At 39.5% G+C, this 20,535-nt stretch overlaps 1 protein-coding gene across 1 annotated transcript; it reads left to right on the top strand.

The window, feature by feature from the left end:
- Window positions 1–696: 696 nt before the first annotated feature.
- Window positions 697–19,841, top strand: LOC124164936. The gene is made up of 4 exons (XM_046542174.1): window positions 697–717; window positions 5,540–5,648; window positions 9,522–9,718; window positions 19,452–19,841. The coding sequence occupies exons 1-4, from the start codon at window positions 697–699 to the stop codon at window positions 19,584–19,586; spliced, it is 462 nt and encodes a 153-aa protein (XP_046398130.1). The 3' UTR covers window positions 19,587–19,841.
- Window positions 19,842–20,535: the final 694 nt, after the last annotated feature.

Here is a 20,535-nt window from a genome sequence, read left to right as displayed (position 1 = left end):
AGTGAAGTAGTGATGGGGCAGTCTCTGATAAATGGCTGCCACCGCCGGGTTTTGAATCCGGGACCACTGGGTGGGAAGCAAGAATTCTAGTTACCGCAACGAACTAATTCCCTGATTTATTCTTTACTTTTTGTTTTTTTTTTAGTTTTTACGTAAAGGTGGAATGTATAATACGAGAATTGGAAACATACTATCACTTATTTTGAAAAATGTTCTAAACCTTAGCCTATCCATTACATCCTGTGGGTTGAATCACTGAGTTTGAGAATTCTGCATATGCGTAGCTGCCTGCAGCCAAACATGTATGTTTCCTGCTAAATAATTAATTTCTTGGAATATCAAGTTCGAACTTAGCTCTACCCTCACCTATCCATATCAACTTACGGGTTGAATTACTGAATCACATTTTAGCGTTCGTTAATATTTTTGCTCTACTATTTTGTGATGATGATTGATTCGTCCGTGAAGGCATCCCTGTTTATTTCTCTCGACGAAGTGACTCTCCATGTGACGCTTCACACAGGGCACTTCTCTCTTATCCGTGGTTGTAGCGGGATTCCCCAACAATCTTTGCCTCCCATGGATTCTCCATCGGACGCGTCGCTATGCGACCCTCCCTCTCCCAAACACAGCCGCCTCCCCTTCTCCACCACATGCAGCGACAGCTACTTGCCAAATGCGTGATGAATTGTCGCGATGAAGGAAATACAAATGAAGGTAATACGATAAAGCATGTTCAAAAAGGAATTTCCATATAAAATGTCTGTTCGGCCGAATACGCAACGGTACGCAGTGGTTTGAAACCGATAAAAGTCGGCAAAAACCGTCAAAAACTTTTTTTATGCTTGGAAGTTTAAACTTCGCATAGAAATTCTCAACTAAATTGTGCATAACTTGCCGAAATAGCTTTGATAAAAAGCTGGAAAATGTCCGAAGGAAAAGAACATGGCAACTTTCGAATAGCCTTCAGAGCACTGAAAGCGAGACAGAAATCATGAGTCTTAAGCCTGAATCAAACGATCATTTTTTTTCGTCGCGAAAGTGATCACTATCGCGATCACTAGAGTGATCACTCACAAAATGATCGTCGCCGGCAATTGTTTTTCACGATCGCGATCGCGATGAGGATTCCTTTCGCTTTTTCCGTCGCTAAAACCGTCCCTAAAACCCCATATCAGCCAATCAGAACGCATGACCTTATGGTGTGATTGCAGCGCAGCGTTTGACAATTGTGGGAATGACATAGATAAACAAACACGCTATATATTTTCGTGATGCGGATCCTATGACAACGAACTGTGATATTAGAAATGATGCGAAAAGCGACGGCGGGAGTGACCGTGTGATTCAGAAAAATGAACACTAGAGCGATCGCTTTTCGCGACGGAAAAAGTGATCGCGATAGTGATCACTTTCGCGGCGAAAAAAAATGATCGTGTGATTCAGGCTTTTGGTCGGGAGAGGCTTCAGTGCAGACGGAATAGAATTTGCGAGTCGTACAGGGTGCGCCAACATAACTTCCTTTTTCAAAATGAAATAAAACCAATGTACACCAAGGATGACATTCGCCATGAAAAAAATCATTAGGTAGCTTAGCTGCGATTTGAATCCGGATCTTCCGATTGCTAGTCAGGCATGCTGTCAGTTGCACCACCAACCATTAATAGGACCGTTGTACGTCTTTATTACGACGTTGCGACATTCGACGTTATATTTTCAAACTTAGGTAGAAAATATCTTTAATATCCTTTATCATCGCTCAATATATATTGGTAAACAGACAAATTTTTACCAGTTCCACTACATATATATCCGGAAAAATTCTATGATAAATTATAGCGCAACCCAGAAATAGACACCGAATACAAGATAAAAATACGGCAGGACGAATGGGAGGACGAATAATTCGTTCTTCCAGTTCACTTGTTTTTAAGAGATTTTCACGCCTTCTTCTTGATGTACTCAAAAGAATTTCTCCTTTCTCTCGTAAGACTTCCCCATTATGCGTTCCATGGATGTATTTGATCTCCAGTATTCGTCTGGAACTCTTCTTTTCAAACGCTTCCAATTGTATCCTATTATTTGGATCTAGGTGTGGTTCTCGGTGGCATACCGAGATTTGTGTAGATTCAGAGCCTCCAATCAGGTTCTATTTTTATCCTACCTAGTTCATCTCTTTGAAATCCATTATCATTGCTCTATGTAAAGAATTCGAGGCTTTACTTTTGCGTGGAATCTGGCGAATTCACGCAAAAAATAGCGTGGGGGTTGGTCGATTTTGAATCAACGGAAGAATCATCGGGGAATAATGGAACTCGCTGTGTCGCAGTTATTTTTTTCAAGCGTTTTGCAACCGTGTTTTGTTTACTCTAACCTTGAATCACGAATATAACAGAAGAGGATCCTCAAGTTTCCCTCCAAATGTGTTGTCACCCCCTGCCCACTTAAATAGGTTTACAAAAGACGCCACTCGCGTCGCTGACGGACAATGTGATCCGAGTTTCACGAGGAAATGGGTGCTCTCCATTCATCGACACACGTCAACACAAGTCGACTTGCGTCGCGGTTTTCGTGTGCAACGCACACACGTCGCGAGAACGAATTGACGAGAATATAGGTGGTTAGGAGTGAAAAATTAACAAACAATATGGTTGGAGAGAGAGAGAGAGAGAGAGAGAGAGCGCCAGACCGCTTGCAAGATTCGCGGCGGCGCTCGAAGCAGGCGTGAGAGGGGAGGTGTAGGCAGAGGAGGGGAAACAGGTTTCAGGCTGACGATTCACCTTACAATTGGGTAGACGGTGGCGGAGGGTAATTGAAGTTCACACATGCCGTAAAGAGGTCGACACCGTTGGGGAATTCACTATAAATTGTGAGCAGTTCACAGGACGCGAGGATCAGCGGCCCGCGTGGGTCAGCCAGGCACGACGTACTCTGGAGCTTCGCGAGACTGGTACTCAGGAGCTCGCGAATCGTCTCCTCGTGGTGAAGTCTCAGAGGGGTCAAGTCTCAGAGGGGTCAAGTCTCAGAGGGGTCAAGTCTCAGAGGGGTCGAGTCTCAGAGGGGTTGAGTCTCGGAGGGATTGAGAAAGTGCCCATTATGGCACACGTGTTCCATCCTGTGTGTGTCGCCGACTGTTGTGACACAAGTCAACAAACTATAACGCGCAGGAATTGGAGAGTTATAAACAGTTACTGCGAGTCGACACTAGTCGACGCGTGAGTCGCATGAACGGAAAGCACGCAATGAGGTATAATTAGCGGTTTTATCCAAAATTTGTATACATCGTGGTATAATTTATCAAATTCATAACTTTTCAATGCTATTCCTCAAAATTGCACACATTTTTATGCAAAATTTTGGGAAAAATTTGATCGCATTGGACTCATCACCGCGCCGCGGACATTTTTGAAAACAGATTAAAATGCGCCACAAGGGGCAACAGAAATCAGCCTTCTGAGTGATGGAATCGGGCCTCCTCTATGCAGTCCCCTTGCAGTGAAGCGTGAAAGACGCCACATCGGAATGAAAATTAATTTGGATATAATATAGCGTTACGAGTGTAAACTCCCAAAAATAAATCGCGCTTAACTCAATTTCAGAGCCTTACGTGCGACCCTGCGGCAATGTGCTGTTATAGTTCTGCGAAAGAATGATAGATAGCGTCTATTTAACACTAAATTCCATGCACGCTCCTCAGTGGACTGGAATCGAAAATAGCTGACCGCAACTTCAAAAGCTTTTTTTTTAGCTAGGAAGTTGAAGATTCGTATTAATATTTTAAAATAACTGGTGCATACTTTGCCGAATTCATCCTCTTGCAGTGGTTTCATGAATTTTTTTATTAATAAAAATATTATATCATTTATTTCGTTTAGTTGCTTAAACCTATTTTGTTACCAAATTTATTATAAATTTATTTCATGTTAATTTTCTTATTACTTTATTCTAATTGTATTTTGTATGCTTTAAAGATTGTTTATGCACACATGGACAAATGTGTCTATGAAAGACTCATAGAAGAGCCTCTTTTGTTTTGTTTAAAGGTTACAAGAATGTACTGCCGAGCATTGCCATATTTTATGTAATGGCAACCCCTATTCAAGACATGTCTTAAGGGGTGTCTATTTCACTGGTTATGTATGTACATGTAGTAATATTTTGGGGCAGTGGAATAAATATCTTTCTTTCTTTCTTTCATGCCAATGAACACTTCTTTCTCTTCCATTTGGAGAATTATATAAAATAAGGAGGAGATTGTATTAAGCTAATTTTTGGTCATAAACTTAGTGAAAAAGTAGTTACTTCCTCCAAGTTCCTCCAAGTGACTTAACATAGCCTTTCCACGAAGCTTCTCCCTTGCAAATTTAAAGTATACGTACAAATATTGATATAATAACAGTAAAATAATATTTTATCATTAGGCATAGATATATAACAAAACGGCGCGTCGTTTGGCTAAATACAGACTGACCCAAGGGTCGTGTGTCATTTTTGACCTGTAATTTTAGTAATGTACAATCTTCGCCGACTAATATTCTGGCCGGCGGCGGCGGAGAGTATGGCGACGCGGCAAGCGTGTGGCGCGTCTTGAAGCTGTAAAGAAATGATAGTTTTTTCGGTAAGTACTAATTTATATTTAGTGCTAACTAGCAGGCCACCCGGCGTGGGTTGGTAAGGATAGTAACCATAAATGTGTCCATTAACCACCGAGACTTGGAACTTGAAATTAATGGTCAGATGATAGGATTTTTAGGAAAAAGAACAAAGCAGATATGGTATACATACGTAACAGCAAACAATGGAATAAAACGAATTCCGTATACCGCGCACAGGATCAGCTTATACCCCGTATGCATTGACCATTATGTGTCCATACGTGCGTAGGCAAAAAAAGCTGTGTGAACGCATAACCCAGCATAAAGGTTTGCACGGAGAGGATTATATATCAAGTGTAGAATAATTTGAGCGGTTTTCCCTTTGGGCATGCCAAGAGGTGTGCCTACCCGGCAGGATATAAAACAACAGAAATTGTATGACGAGACGTAACAAACAGTAATGAGAAAACGACGCAAAGAACGCGTCGGACACAACCACAACGGGCTTTGGGAGCATAAAATGCGCCTACGAACAAAATTTGGTTGAAATCCGTGCCGCCATATGGAAATGTATGACGGATAGACAAACAAACATCCTCTTTTATTTATGTTAAGATTATTTTATGAACCCGCCTTAACAGACATCACTTATGATACGGATGTCCATGACACCAGCGGGATTCCCCAACAACCAAAGCCAACCAGCTTCCGTCCCGTCCAACATCGGACGCGTCGCTATGCGACCGTCCCCCTCCCACTTTTGATCGCCTCCCATCCAATATAACCCATCCTCCTTCCCATCCTCCCCCAACGAACACTATGTAATCCCAACAGAAAAAAAATATACCTACCGACGCACCTTGGCGGACGTGTGCATGTGGAGATGATGATATGCGTGATCGTGCTATTACGTGTGTCTGTCCCACGCGTGCCTCGTATAAAAGGACGTCCCGGCGTGCTCTTCTACGCACGCTGTGACCAGGAGTCGTCGCGCTAAGTCTTCTCTGATCAGTGCTCTCGGATTGTGTTTACGCCATGTTCCTCAGAGGAGCCGTGAGTATATATATTCTTTATTTGCACATATTTATGTTGTTTGATTGCTTTGTACCAATGCCATGCTATCGAGTGCAATAAATGCCATCATTAGACCCTCAGTGTTGCGTGATTCGTCATAGATTGACAGGGGCGTACAGGAAGTTTTACTCAGATGTTAAGCAAATTAGGTTGGGAGCCACTACAGACTCAGAGGATGGGCTAGGTTTATATTGCTTGCGTAAATAAGAATAGATTATCTTTAATAGCGACACGGAGAACATCATATTAGAACGCCATTACATATTCAGGTCCGTAAAATCCATTAACTGGGAGAGACATTTTTTTCCGAACGGATAGGTGTGGGAATTCGTTTTTCCCCCGAACAATTAAGGACTTCATAAATACTAAGCGAACTTTGTTAGAGCATTTCCTTTTTATTGCCAATAGCTCATGTCCTATCACGTCTATTGAGGCGGCTTGCGGTGCAATATGTACTAAATGCTGTATCAATTTCGACGATAAAACAAAAGTATCCAAAATTCGCAATTTTTCGGGTTTTAAAACAGTCTGCACAGCTGAGTGGGTTGGTTGGAAGCATTTAGCGTCGAATGTTTGTTCTCTTACTGATGCCAGCTGCATGTATTGTTATTGACGAGGTCCCATATGAGCGAATTTGGTCCGGCGTACAAATTTTGAGCAAATTTAAGACATTTGCCTCAGCGATACTTCGTGGAAGTTGTTCATCTTCTTCATGAAATATAATAGCGAACTCCACACAGCACTTTTTTACACTTACCGACCCGGGTTTTGATTGGTCGTTCTCTGTTTATGAACCTAGTTAATGACACAGATGTCAAAGTCGTTTCGCTCAATGTTGTGTCGAGTGTGTCATTAACATTTTTTATTTCAATATGAAGAATTTAGTGCGCTTTTGTGGTGGAGGTATCGATTCAAAATGATATTTTTAAAAATTTCGTTCGGTGAGGCCTCACTTCCTCACTAGTCATGATCACGCCGAATGCGCGTACACTTCTACTGTTCCGGTGAGTCCTTACTCACCTCTCAACCAGTCAGTTTACAAAAGCAATAAATATAATGGCACATATTTATCGTTGTCGTTTTTTGTGTTGTTTGTGTGAAAATAATGCATAAAAGTAATAAGATGAAAATGCACTCGAAATTTTTTTAAATGTAAAGATATTTATTTTTATATTTAAAAAATTATTTTTTTTATTTTTTAAATCAAACTATTGATGATGTTTGAATATCTTTTATTATTTTTCAATAATAACTTCGCATCAGCGAATTTAGTGATTCTTCACAAATGATAAAACGACTTCGTTTTCTTCCACGGATTTATTTTGTTGGTACAACATTTTTCAACCTCAAGAGGTCGTTTTCAAGTGTCGCTTGAGGTTGAAACATGTTGCACCAACAAAATAAATCCGCGGAAGAAAACGAAGTCGTATTGTAATTTGTGAGCTTCAACTTCCACAAAGTTGAGCCGGAAACCATTGAACGTAGTAGTGATTCTTATTTTTTTTTCTATGTTTTTGCAGTTTACTCTAGTGTTTAGTATATTTAACTCATTCTAATTCCATTTTACTCATTCATATTCTATTCATACAATGTATTCTTTAATTTTGTTTAAGTACTTGCCTATAATTTTCACATCTCGGATATCAGGCAGTGGGGAATCGCATCACCCACTTCCGGTTCGGCGAGACTTGCACCGGTCGTGTTCGAGACGGGATCTGATTGGCTCCTCCGAATCTGAAGAAAAATCTCTCGACCACCTCTTCCATGGAATGATCTCCTCTGTATCTGAGAGAATCAATAGGGTGGTTTCCTATTATTTTTTTATTGCCTAAATCGAAAGATTATTACTCCTGGAGTACGTATTTCACGCTTTTAGATTTTTTAATGACGATATCTATTTTTCGCGATCAAATGAAAAGTGAAAAATTTCAAGCGCGCGAAAACGCGACGCGTAAGTAGGAATGAAGGGAAACAGTTCCTACGACGCATTTCTGGTTCCCCCTCCCGCCTGGTAGGTGACCTTGATCGAGGCTCTGAGCGCTGATAGGACGCAGGATGCTAACGGGTAGCTGAGTACCTTCCTGTATGGTAGCGCATGGCTTAAAAAAGGTTTATTAATACCTTATCAAGCGAAGAAAACTTTCCGACCTTAGCCAGTTTTAATAGGTGATTATTAAGACATGTTTCCCTGAGCTCTGTGACTCATGCATGCATTGGTAGCCTCTGACGATGCATAACTCCTATCCTCTCGTGTAGAAACTAGGTCCCTGTGACGTCACGTGGAGTGGAATCGCATGGGCGCCAATCTGGCCTTTTTCAAATGAGGATAAAATTTGACCCTTGCCATTCGTCTAAACCGGTATTTCAAAAACCAAATAATTTGTGTATTATGAATACACTAATGGTGGGTAACGAATCGCCATCAATGCCTTTTGTTTTCTTTGATGAAGGAAACTACCCTATTGTGGATTCTCCAGTAGTAGCTTGCGACGCCTCAAAGACGGCGTGAGACTCTTACATTCCATATCGTTCATCTTCTGTCCGTAGTCGATGGAGAGCCTTCGGACTCACAATAAAAGCGGTGCACAGTGCACAAAAATAAAAAAAAAGCTGGACGAAACCTCAAAAATCTTTTCTTGAGTAAGGAATTCGAAACTTTGCACAGCAATCGTCAATGCACTTCGGCATGCTTAGACGCATTCCGTTTTTCTCAAGTTACCTTTTTAAACAAAATACATGTCGTCAAATTTGAACAAATTTTGCAAAGATTGACCACGTTGCATTTTTTTCGAAACTCAGCGTGTTTAAACTACTGGTAAACCTTTTGCAATAATTCATTAAATTTACAATATTATTATTAGATGGTTCGCTATTGTCAATTCTCATCAACTGTCATGACGTAGTTGTTGTATTTTCGGCTTCTACGATACGAAATTGCGGACCCTGTATTCGTCGAATTTCGCCGAAGCTCTTATCGTCCTTTTTTCTTTCCGCATGCTCCCGCGCATGAGGTACAAAGTCGATTGAAACTCCATCTCAGGAGTGCGACCTTGCGAGATTCCTACCACATTTTCGATCCACTTGGATAAGCGTAGCGGAAAAGAAGGAGTAATTTAAAAGTTACGGGCAATTTTCCAATCTATCGACCCATTTCAATGCATTATGTTTCATCTTCAGGTGATTTCAACACAAAAATTTGCCTATTAATATCCTCGAAAAACAAAATTTTTTTAGTTGAAGTCACCTGACGGTAGTACAAAATTTATTGAAAATTAAAAATGGTCATGGGATTAAAGTGCTTGTGGATATTGCTAATGTGTTTTAATTTCTTGATATACTATAAAATTCTTTTCCGATAAATGACCGCTTACTCATTAAAAATAAATTCTCTAATGAAATTGCGATTAGAATTTATTGAAGTCCTTTATGATTCGGGGAAAAAGTGAATTCCCAAATCTATCCGTTCGACAAAATATCTCTCTAAATTTATCGTTTCTAACGGACCTGGAAATATAGTGGGGTTCTCATATGATGTTCTCAGTGTCCCTCTTAAAGATATCCATTCTCAATTGCTCAAGTTATCTAAGCCTAGCGCGCAGCCTTCTAGTTTCTAGCGGCACCAAGCCTAATTCGCTTAACATCTGCGTAACGTTTTCTGCACGCCCGCAGAAGTCTTTGTGTTTCCTCTCCTGTTTCAATTCATCCACTGTTTTAAATTTATTTCCGCCGCATGCATTGGCCCAATTGATAACAAAATATTTATGATGCACTACTCAGCGCAGAGAATTTTTCTGTGCAATTTCAAAAAATAAGTTCAGAAGCTCATTGATATGTATCTACACCTCGTCTCAGGTTCTTCTACTTCTACTGGTGGCCGCGGCGATAGCAGCGCCGCTCTACTACACGGCCCCGACGTACTACAGCTACCACACGCCCTACAGCGTGTACACGAGTCCTTACGTCTACTCTCCGCATGTATACAGCCCTTATGCATACGCCGCCTATCCTTACGTCGTTGGATGAACGCCTGGAATAACGTCAAGTCATCTGTAAGTATGTCTGAATGAATCTGCTGTGCAAAATGGCTTATATTCGGAAGATTAATTTAAATAGCAATGAAAGTAACTCGAAAATGTTCATAAATGTGAAAAATGGCTCTTTCACAATTTTTTATTTATTTTAAACTGTGATAGCTTTAAATCAAATTAAGAAGCTGTTCCTTCATGCTTGGAATACATGGTCATTTACTGCAATAATTTTTTCTATAAATACCTACAGCAGTTCTATTTGAATGGCGGCATGTTCGTGTCCTTAGTAGTACCATACTTGTTATTTCCGTGTTGTTTTCCTGAGTGCTTGGCCTGTGTTGGGAAAACGAGCGCGTTTCTGATTAAGGCGAGGATAAGTGCTGCACAGTTCTTAATTTCGACAGGAAAATCTTTTCTTTGGGCACCTTTCGGGGAAAATAGGGCCGTGTCAAAAAAATTGAGTGCGTTTCTGATTAAGACTAGGATAAGTGCTGCACAGTTCTTAATTTCGACAGGAAAATATTTTCTTTGGACACCTTTCGGGGAAAATAGGGTCGTGTCAAAAAAATTTCCAAGACAATGGAACAATAATTACCTTAACAATGCAAGAACTAATAAAAACCTCTAATTATACCCAGGGCCGGATTTACTGCAAGGAAAAATAGGCACGTGCATAGGGGCGTCGCATTCCAAGGGGCACCTTCTCTTACGTCATGCGATTGGCTATGCTTTATCATAAAAATCGGGGAGGGGGTGGGGCTCAAGTGAGGAGGGGCGCGCAATGGGGAGAAGTGCTTATAGTGTAACTTTGGGTAAATGCGGTCCTGATTAGAAGAAGGTTAAGGAATACGAAAGACACATAGACGTGTAAAATATTTAAAAATTTCTCTACATTGTATAGTCCCATTTGGTAGCGCCTTTCGATAGACTTGTACCCCAAAAGAGCGAGCGTGTTATTTGAAATGTTGTCCTTGACGTCTTCCGCCGCTTCATACGCAGAGAGCACAATGCCAGACCGTAAATGCGTGAGGTGATCGAAAGCCACGAAAATAAATATGCGTGCGTGTGTGCGTGCGGCTGAAATGCGTGCTCGATCGTCATTTGCTCTTAGGCTCATTTGACTCGTGGTCACGTATTAGGCGACGATGAGTGCCTCAAAGACGTGATGGACGCTGACGTAACTTCCTCTAGCTCCCTTCAAGCCAATAGGGTGGTTTCCTATTATTTTTGCCTAAACCGAAAGGTTATTACTCCTGGAGTACGCATTTCACGCCTTTAGATTTTTGAATGACGATAACTATTTTTCGCGATTAAATGAAAAGTGAAAAATTTCAAGCGCGCGAAAACGCGACGGCTAAGTATGAATTCTGGGAAAAGCCCGTGTGACCTCATTCTGGTTTCGGCTGCCGCCGTGTGCGGCAACCTTGGTGCGAGACTATGAGCGCCGCTACGATGTAGGCTGCTAGCGGGTAGCAGAGTACCCAGCTGGCCGGTAGCGCTTGGCTTAAATAAGGATTATTAATACCCTATCAAACGAAGGAAACTTTCCGACCGTAAGCAATTTTAATAGGTGATTATTAAGAGATGTTTCCCTGAGCTCTGTGCCTCATGCATGCATTGGTAACCTCAGACGATGTAAAATTCCCGACTACTCGTATAGCATAAACTAGCCTGTTGGTGTGGAGGACTACATACAAGACATAGAGGAGGTCCCAGTCCATCCTGAAGAAGCTTAATTTATGTTGCCACTTCTAGAAAATTTTGATCCGTTAAGAAAAAAATTGCAGCGCTGTAGTGAGTAAAGAGCGATTAATCCATTCTCATTAATTTGCAATATAGTGCTAGGTCAGAACTTACATTTGGAGTATTCTTCTCTGCGAAAGTGGAGCATGAACAATAACAGCAGCGGAGAAATAAAGGGTAGAGGCCTTCGAAATGTGGTGTTACAGAAGAATGATGAGGATCCAAAGGGGTGATTCGAGTAAGTAATGAAGAAGACCTGAGAAGAGTTGGGAGGAAAGCTTCATGAAACCCTTGAGATGAGGTTGAATAACCTTATAGGCAATATCTTGTGACATGATGGCTTGATTAAGACAATCGTCGCGGGACAATTGGATGGAAAGATCGGAAAACGGGCGGTTCAAAATCAATAGCCAGGCTTTTAAACTTTCTAATACTTGATGTACTAGACTTAAAGCTATAAATGAAGCATCAAATGAAAGAGTTTGAGGTGAGGTTCTAGGTGAAGCCTTCGAAGGATACCACGCACCGGGGCCAGGAACCAAGCCAGTGGCTTATATGCCCGATCACCCGGGGAGGGGCTGGAGAGGAAGGAAAAAGGATAGAGGCGCCGCCGCGATGGGAGCCCGCCGACGCCTCTGGGAAGGGATAGGAGCGGAAGGGACGGGACGAGGGAAAAACACCCCAACGCTATAGAAGCGAAGGAGGCCCTACTAATTAGCGAAACCAAGCGTGAGCTATTAATGTTCTACCAATCCTAGTGGATTTTCCTATGAGGAAGAAAAATCCATCGATCGAATCGGTAGATGCATTAAATGAAAGATTAACTCAAACATTTTTACATAAAAACATACAAATTTTGAATGTGAGCACCATTCGTCACGCAGCGCACGTCAAGAAGACATGCGAGTTCTTCCACGACGTTCATTAATGTAACTCGAGTAGTTGTTGTAACAACTGCTTCAATCCTGTTTCTTCATTCAAACATCCCACCTGGTAGTGGAGGCACAGATGTTATTTTTATCAGGATAATCACAACGAAAATTAATGCAGAACACAATTTGCACAATGGCTACAGATTCCATCTTTGCAAAAATCTTCCTTTTCTATTGTCGCCATCTTTACCACTAGCGCTCTCTAACGGATGGCGACGGAAACATCGTGTGCGCATTGTTGCCAATAAACAGAACTGTTGAGTCGCTCTTTCGTTTGATGAACCATTTATATCAGTAAGTTAAGCTTTTTAAGTATTATAAAGCGTTGAAATCCCGCTATTCATTTTGAAACACATTTATATAGGTTCATTAATTCCACGAATGACTCTCGTTAGACCCTCGGACGCTGGCTTTACGAGAAAGGGAATCTGGAGGCGTGTATGTTTCTTACTTGCTTGAGGAGGTGGGGGGAGAGTCAAGAGGCGGGAGGAAACACGAAGTCTCCATTAGTCTGTTACTCTTGCGAGTCACGGGCGCTCACTCGCATTCACTCATTTTGCCAGGAGCTGTGCGCATGATAAGAGCGTTAAGTTGTCCTGAACAGTGACTTTTTGCTGCGGAATTTAGATCTCACCACGCATCTAGATATATAATTTGCAACTACGGTCACCATGGTTTTAATTAATTATTATTACAACTTTCATCATTTTATTTACGAAATTTCAAATTTATTTTTAGGAGTGCATGGTTCTGAGATGCGTGAAAATGATAAAAAAATTTCAGTGCAATGAGGCCGCATATTACCATATAAATGTTAATTAATTATGCAGCCAAATACGCTTTTAATGGAATATGCTTTCAAATATTATCGCTTTATTAATGTATTAGTGATCTTTAAGTAGGAAATAATTCCAGCAATGAAACCAAAAAAGTTTTTTAACAAAAAATGTTTGAAGAGCATTTATGAAAATGATAAAAGAGTATAGGTTTCATTGCAAATTAAAGTGATGGTTACAATTTAGTATTCGCAAAAAATCTATTATGTGGAATAATTATAACCGGTAAAGTACTTTAATACTGACAATGGAAGTTCAAAAACATGATAAATCCCCTATGAAAATTTCGTAAGTTTGGCAACCGTGGGCGGTCTAATGGGGCAGCCAACGTCACGGGAGCGTTATATCGTCGGAAGAAGAAAGGCCACGGGGAGTGGGAAATTAAGTGTGTTCAGGGGTGGCGCTAATATAAGTTGGCGCCGCAGGGCGTGAATCCATTAAGGGAGAGAGAATTTTGTTGCGGTCCTTATGAGGACATCAGCGCGCCCAAATAGCTTCCCATGGATATACAGCGCTCCGCTCTCCGCTACCCTTCTGCTTTTGCCGAGAGAATGCACTCAACAAAGGACTTTTGTTGGAGGGGTGGTCAGGACGACGAAGTGATGAACATTTTGATGAGCGCCTAGGTCTTTAGTACCGGATGTTTCGAAATGAATGGGGGTTTTTAACACTTTCTAATATAGATTAAACTAAAACTATAGCTATAAATCATTTATTAAATGAAAACGCAACTCAAACAGTTTTACGTAACAGTCTAGAAGTGTTCAATGCGACGAAAATTCGTCACACGGCGCGCGTAAAGATGTTAGGCGAGTTCCTCCCAAAAATTGATCAATTTCTCTCGAGTAATTGTTGCAAAAACTGCTTCAATCCTGTTTCTTAATTCGGAATGGTCAGCTGGTAGTGGAGTCACGTTTTCTATTATCACCTGGAGGATCACAATGGAATTTAATGCGGAACGCGCATTACACAATAACTACTGATTCTGTCTTTGCAATCCGTAAAACACAAAAACCTTTCTGGTCACTAGTCGCCATTTTTGCTACTATTGCTTTCTAATGGATGGCGGCGGAAACATTGGGTGCACATAGGCATTGCTGCCAACAAGCAAAACTGTTTCATTTGCTCTTTATTTGATGCGCGATTTTTGGCTGTAAAACCTGAATCACACGATAATTTTTTTTCGTCATTTTCGAGTGATCACTCGTAAGTTATCGTCGCGCTCAATTGTTTTCCGCGATCTCTCTTATGATGAGGACTCCCATAATTTTTTCATCGGTCGCCTGATCGCTTTTTCTGTCACTGAAACCGTCACTGAAACCCTATATCACCCAATCAGAACGCATGCTCGTATGGAGCGATTGCAGCACAACGTTTGACGACCGTGGGAACGACATCGGTAACGACATAGAGCTGTGATATCGGAAATGATGCGAGAAGCGACGGCGGGAGGTACCGCGTGATTCAGAATAATGATCACTCGAGCGATTACTTTTCCGGTCCCGAAAAGCGATCGCTCAAGTCATTACTAACAATAAGAGTAATGAAACAAATGATCGCGTAGTTGAGGGGCAAAAATAAACTGCACCTTTGAGAAAATAAAGAGAATTAAAAAAAAAAACAAACGTCTGACGTTACATAACTGAGGAATATATTCGTAATGACATATTCTATTGAATACATTAATTTGTAATGCTATCCCCGGGAGCGAAAAACCTCTATGACAGCCTTTGAGGATAATTTCAGAGTACTCTAGATTGAGATCACTTCAGAGTACTCTAAATTTGCACTCACACCATTAATCCATCATCATGGTAATCCAGAGGACTTTAGGATCATTCTACGCTCATCGCAGCGCTCTGGGCATTTATGAAAACCGATGAACAAGTGAGTGAAGGGACAGTATTAATCAAGCTTGTTCGGGACGCACTGGGGCCTCCTCCATGCGGTCACCTTGGTTTGATATTCATTACGCGGACGGCATCTCAATTTTGGCGCGGTAAAAAAATATGCGATGGGCGAACCAGCGACTCTGACGTCACTTCTGCTCCGTAAACTATTATTAACCCTTGGAGATTATGACGTAAACTTTTAAAATGAAGCGAGGTCATCGTAGCCCCCTTCACTTTCACAAGAAATTAGTATGTAAATGACGTGTTAAAAATGGATTCGCTAAAAAACAAATTTGTTGGATTGAATGGCTTCAACCTGAGGTTAGGAAGTGGTGAACCTTTTTTTATGTTTCGTAAAATGAAATATTGAATAGCCAGACTTAGGGAATGATTTTACAGCTGGATTACACCAAGAATTCAATAATTTCAACTGCCTTTTAACAATAACGAGAGAAATATGGAGTCGCTGTATCTGACTTGTATACGCTAGTAGTAATAGCATAATATTCCCTCAAAATTTTAAATAGATTTAAGACAATTATAGTCCCGAAAAGAAACTTCCGAAGCAGTAATCAATATCCCTACGACATCCAGACAGCATTTTCTGTGTTATCGTACGACATCCGTGCAATAACCATGTTAATCCAATAAACGTTGCATGGATATCCGAAAAATATCCATAGGACCCTCGAAACAACGTTGCAGCAATGACCAACAGAGGACATGATCGTAATATAAAATAACTTAGTTATCTTCACAACATCTAGTGAGTACATAATGGGTGTGATTAAAATGGTTTTTGGTAATCCCCGGACATAAAGACAAAACATTTGTGCTTTTCAATTCTGTACAGAACATATGCAACCTATGGATGCCAGTAGGGTAACTAGGAATCCGATTTAGGGGGGTGGAGGGGATGTGGGGGCTTTGGGAGGGATGAAGGGGGTTAGTGGGGGCTACCCCCCCATAAAACGGGGAGTTCAGGAAAATTTTTGAAAAATAAAATGCCCGAAAATGCATTTTATATCATTTTTGCACTTAAAATTTAACCTTAAGCAGAGGCAGTTATTATATCTCAAATCCAGACAAGATTTTTAAATAATTTTACGATTTCTATGAGGCTTTGGGGGGCGGGGGGGATACACCCTTAATTCCCTCATAGTTACGCCACTGATGGATACTATTTGTTATAACAATTTTTTAATATCACAGATATAAGAACTTGGATATCTATGAGGCGTTATTTTCACGACTCGTCGTTGCTGTTACAAATAGGATATTTATGTAGCGGTTTCAAAATATCCATCGTATTATAACAACCTGTTTAGGATACATCAACCTTATATAGATATCCAATGGATATCGTCTGCTGCATGAGTTGCTAATTTTTATGCACATTCTACATTTCACGGCTTTTGACTTACAGGGATACCAAGAATTATATGTATCAGCTCTGGAGTTTCTCCTGTGATTATTTCAATTGCTCCTGCTAAAGTTAGAGGGTTATAAGTTTAATAATTAACAGGATAAAAGAATGTTAAATATTTTAAAATGTGAATCATCTCATTTCTTATAGATTTAAATTTACGCGAGGATTATTGGAGAATTCATGTCGTCCACAAGTCAAACTCTATCTAATCGAAATAATGTGTCAGGTAAAGTAAAAAATTGGCTTGTTGGTTAAAACACACCAGTTATGTTTTAACGATGGTCTTGCTTAATCCTCGTGTGATTAACTGGAATTTATTACCCCTATGCACACCTGGGTACTCGGGTAACCAAGGAGCAAAGATAAATTGTACGATATATTTACAGTTTTATCGGTTAGTCATTTGATATGGTTCTTAGACAATTTAATACTATGAAGAAAGTTTCAATAAAATTAATTTATTGCACTGAAAATATACGATTTTTTGCGCGGAAATTATTTTTTACTCGTTTTTAATTGCATTTTCGTTTTGCACATACCAGTTTTGGGGTGTGATACATTTTACATATATAGATAGATTTACATACATACATAGATTTTATTATAAAAATAGTAAATAACATAGTTAACTTAAATTATCGCCAAATCATTATTTAGTCTGAAAATGAGGGATGTGAAGATTTTTCATCGGAGGAAAAAGAACTTTATCTGATGCTGGATTCGTCGAGCCTGATAACGAGTGGTGCCTTACTCATGAAATACTAAATTCATACTAGAAATTTATTATGATTTCATATTTATAATACGTTATATTTTTATAATTAGAATTAATGCTAGGTATAATGATATTGGGTGTTTCAGGAGCAATCTGAATTACTTAAGGAGGTGTTAGGGGAGATAATTTTAAGCATTTTTTGTCTAATAAACATAAGGTCGCAACTCCTTAGTTACTGAGCTATGGCAACGCAAATATTGTTAGATAGCAATTTGCAGTTACCATGAAAATGGTTTTTCTTGGGTCTCCACCCTTTCCGACACTATGTAATACTCAATACATTTTAAGGATATTAAATAATTAAGACTGAATGAAAACGTGTGATTATAATTATCTGAAACGATCGTTCTCAAAATGGGTGGGATCGATGGAGTGGCTTGCGTAATCGCATTGTTGCTAGTGTCCCAAAGCTCTCGTTCAATTAAGCTCAAAAATAAATTTTTCAGACAATCGCATCGAATTATACGACGAATTTCTACGAATTGGTTTATTTTTTGCGTTAAGTAACTTTTTGAAGTGTTTCTGTTCAAATTTGTGATATTTTGTTGGGATCCTGGAGGTCTGGGAGTGAACTATTTCTCAGAAGATTAAAGCGTTTTGAATTCTTCGACGATTTATCTGTCCTGGTGTACACACAAGAGTTAAATGGGTCTTTTATCGGGAACTTTATGTGCGCTGAGTTTGTCCCAATCATTTTGAATTCTTATTGCACTCGGCGGGGCGGAATAAATATCTCGGTTTATCGACAAACCGACTTCCTTTCCCTGGGGAAATTGACCTGAAAACACCGGCCTCAGCGATTTTCTATGCCAGAGACTTTACTTGGCGAAGTGGTTTGGATAATGATTGGGAGAAAAACTATTGCTACCGAGAGGAAGTGAAGACATCTTCGTATCAGAGTATCAATGTTGATATCGAACATCTCAAGCATATCGCGTGCCGTCACCTAATCTCTGAAGAGAATTTCTGAAATAGACAATTTTCCAGTAAAGACTCCATGTACTTTTCGCTAGAATTATACGGTAATATTAATTTTATTTTGATGTGAAAACATGAAAATGCAGTATTATTTGTTGCATCAGGAACTTCATGGAATCGGATTAACATAATGAAAAGTAAAAAACTTTGTAGTTCCACATGAATTTATTTATGCATCACCTAGGTTGCGAAGTGGCACGTCACCATCTTGTCATCATCTATTCAAATATACCAGATGATAACATTCTACGTCAAAATCTAGGTCGTACATAAATAAATTTATGTCCAATTACAAAGTTTTTTACTTTTCACCATGATAATGCAGATACAAACTTTGAACTAATTGTTGTCCACCTAATGCGGCCTATTTTTGAGGACACCACCAAAAAAACCAGCTGTTAACTTTCCCATAATCACTAACTAGCTTACTAAATCCATCACACTGATAAATTGCGTTTTCGAGAGCAAAAACTCTCTAGTTAACTCGATTTCGAATTCTCTTGATAATGGAGGATATTGATCTCATGTGACACTTTCCTAACTGCCCACTACAGAGGGGACATCTTGCGGTCATAGCGTAGTTAATTGACTGCGGTACTATGGTTACAATTAGAATGTCGATGATCATTTGTTTCAGCTCGGCGATGACCGCTACATTGATTTCCTTAATTGCGGCCATGGTTTTCAATAGAACCTGGAAACAATTTAACTTGCTTATTGGTGCTTTCGACAACGCCCTCAGTCGTTGGCTATAGAAACTAAGGGGAACCTGTGGAGAGATTGGTTATAGTGAGCCAACTGTCATTCATCCAGTATAAAACTAGTACTCCTTTTCCTTACTGTGTCTTTTCCATATATTGAACAATTATTTTTGTACTCAGTATATGAAAACCTGTCTTACAAATAAAGTTTTAATCGAGAAATAAATCAGTATCTTCATTCTCTGAATTCTCTGGAAGTTATTGTATCCACGCATTGACAATTTACTTTGATTAAAAAGATTGCTGGAAAGTCCACTTTGTGATGTTAAAGTAATTGTTTACTTTCTGATTTTCATTGAAGGTCCATAGTTTTGATCAATTACAATGAAAATTTCAATTGCCACAATTTTGCCTCAAACAAGATTAATTATTTACCATTTTTAAAACCGTATTTTCCTTTATTTTCAGGTACTGCATTATCTTGTGCTGAATCCTTTGAAGCAACTTATTGTGTTGGATGGTGTTTATATTAATCTGATAGAGTTATTACCCACACTCGTCTTAGAACCTACGAAAGCAAATTCATCCATCAGGATGATTTAAAGATTGCTTTTGACGTAGCTGAATACCGATACAGAACTTCCAAATGTTTAATAATAACATCTATCAACCTTATTGGAAGAAATCAAGTTGTTTCACCAAGAAAATGGAAAATCAACAATCTGTCAATTATCCATTGTCGAAATAACATTTCATTCCCTTGATGTGCTTTTTCCATATGCTAAAACATATTTTTGTACTCAATTTTTGAAAATTTGCATTTATCTTTTGTGTGAATGAATAAAATAAAATAAAACATGCCTGTCTACGATCAATCTTTGATAAAAATTATTCATTCGGCTCGATATCTTGAAGTTTTCATTAAAATTGAAGAGTATACACTTAACCGCATGTTGGCTGGAAATCTGTCTGGTTTATGCAGATTTTGAGGTGCTCTCAGGATGCCACATTATTCATACATTCCGAATAGTAATGCAATACTTAAACGGGATAGTCCAGACTCTTCCTTTTCGGCCAACCTTTTTTTGGTGACGGATAAGTCGCGTAAAAATTTGGTGAATAAACAGAAAAACCCTAAAACAAGGTGAAATGATCGCTTAAAACGCGATAATTGCACCTTTAATATCGAACATCTCAACCATATCGTCACTTTAGTTCTGAAAAGACCTTGTGAAAAAGAAAATTTTATAGTTAAGTTCCATGAACTTATTACTTGAGTTTTACTTTGATTTACGTCAAGTTGTTCATTTTTTTAAAGTGCAAACATGAATATTCGGTTCCAAAATCTGAACTCAATGCTGAACACTTGATGACCTATTTTTGAGGACACTACCGAAAAAAACAAAGATAAATTTGTAAGTAACATGTGAGAATTTTGTAAACTATTCTTTCCCTACGATTGTTCCAGCATTCGTTGTAACTATCGTGCATTCACACGACGATGATTAAAACGTGCGCTACCCTCTAGTGCTGACATCAAAAGTGAACAAGA

The sequence above is a fragment of the Ischnura elegans genome, chromosome 9 (assembly GCF_921293095.1).
Source record: "Ischnura elegans chromosome 9, ioIscEleg1.1, whole genome shotgun sequence".
NCBI lineage: Eukaryota > Metazoa > Arthropoda > Insecta > Odonata > Coenagrionidae > Ischnura > Ischnura elegans.
This window is presented reverse-complemented; position numbering and strand designations above follow the sequence as displayed.

Excerpts from the sequence above, each read along its gene's own strand:
- LOC124164936 (XM_046542174.1), top strand. The coding sequence starts at position 697 with ATGAAGGAAATACAAATGAAG. Across the intron at positions 5,649-9,521 it reads CCATGTTCCTCAGAGGAGCC|GTTCTTCTACTTCTACTGGT; the intron begins GTGAGTATATAT and ends ACCTCGTCTCAG. Across the intron at positions 9,719-19,451 it reads GGAATAACGTCAAGTCATCT|GTACTGCATTATCTTGTGCT; the intron begins GTAAGTATGTCT and ends CTTTATTTTCAG.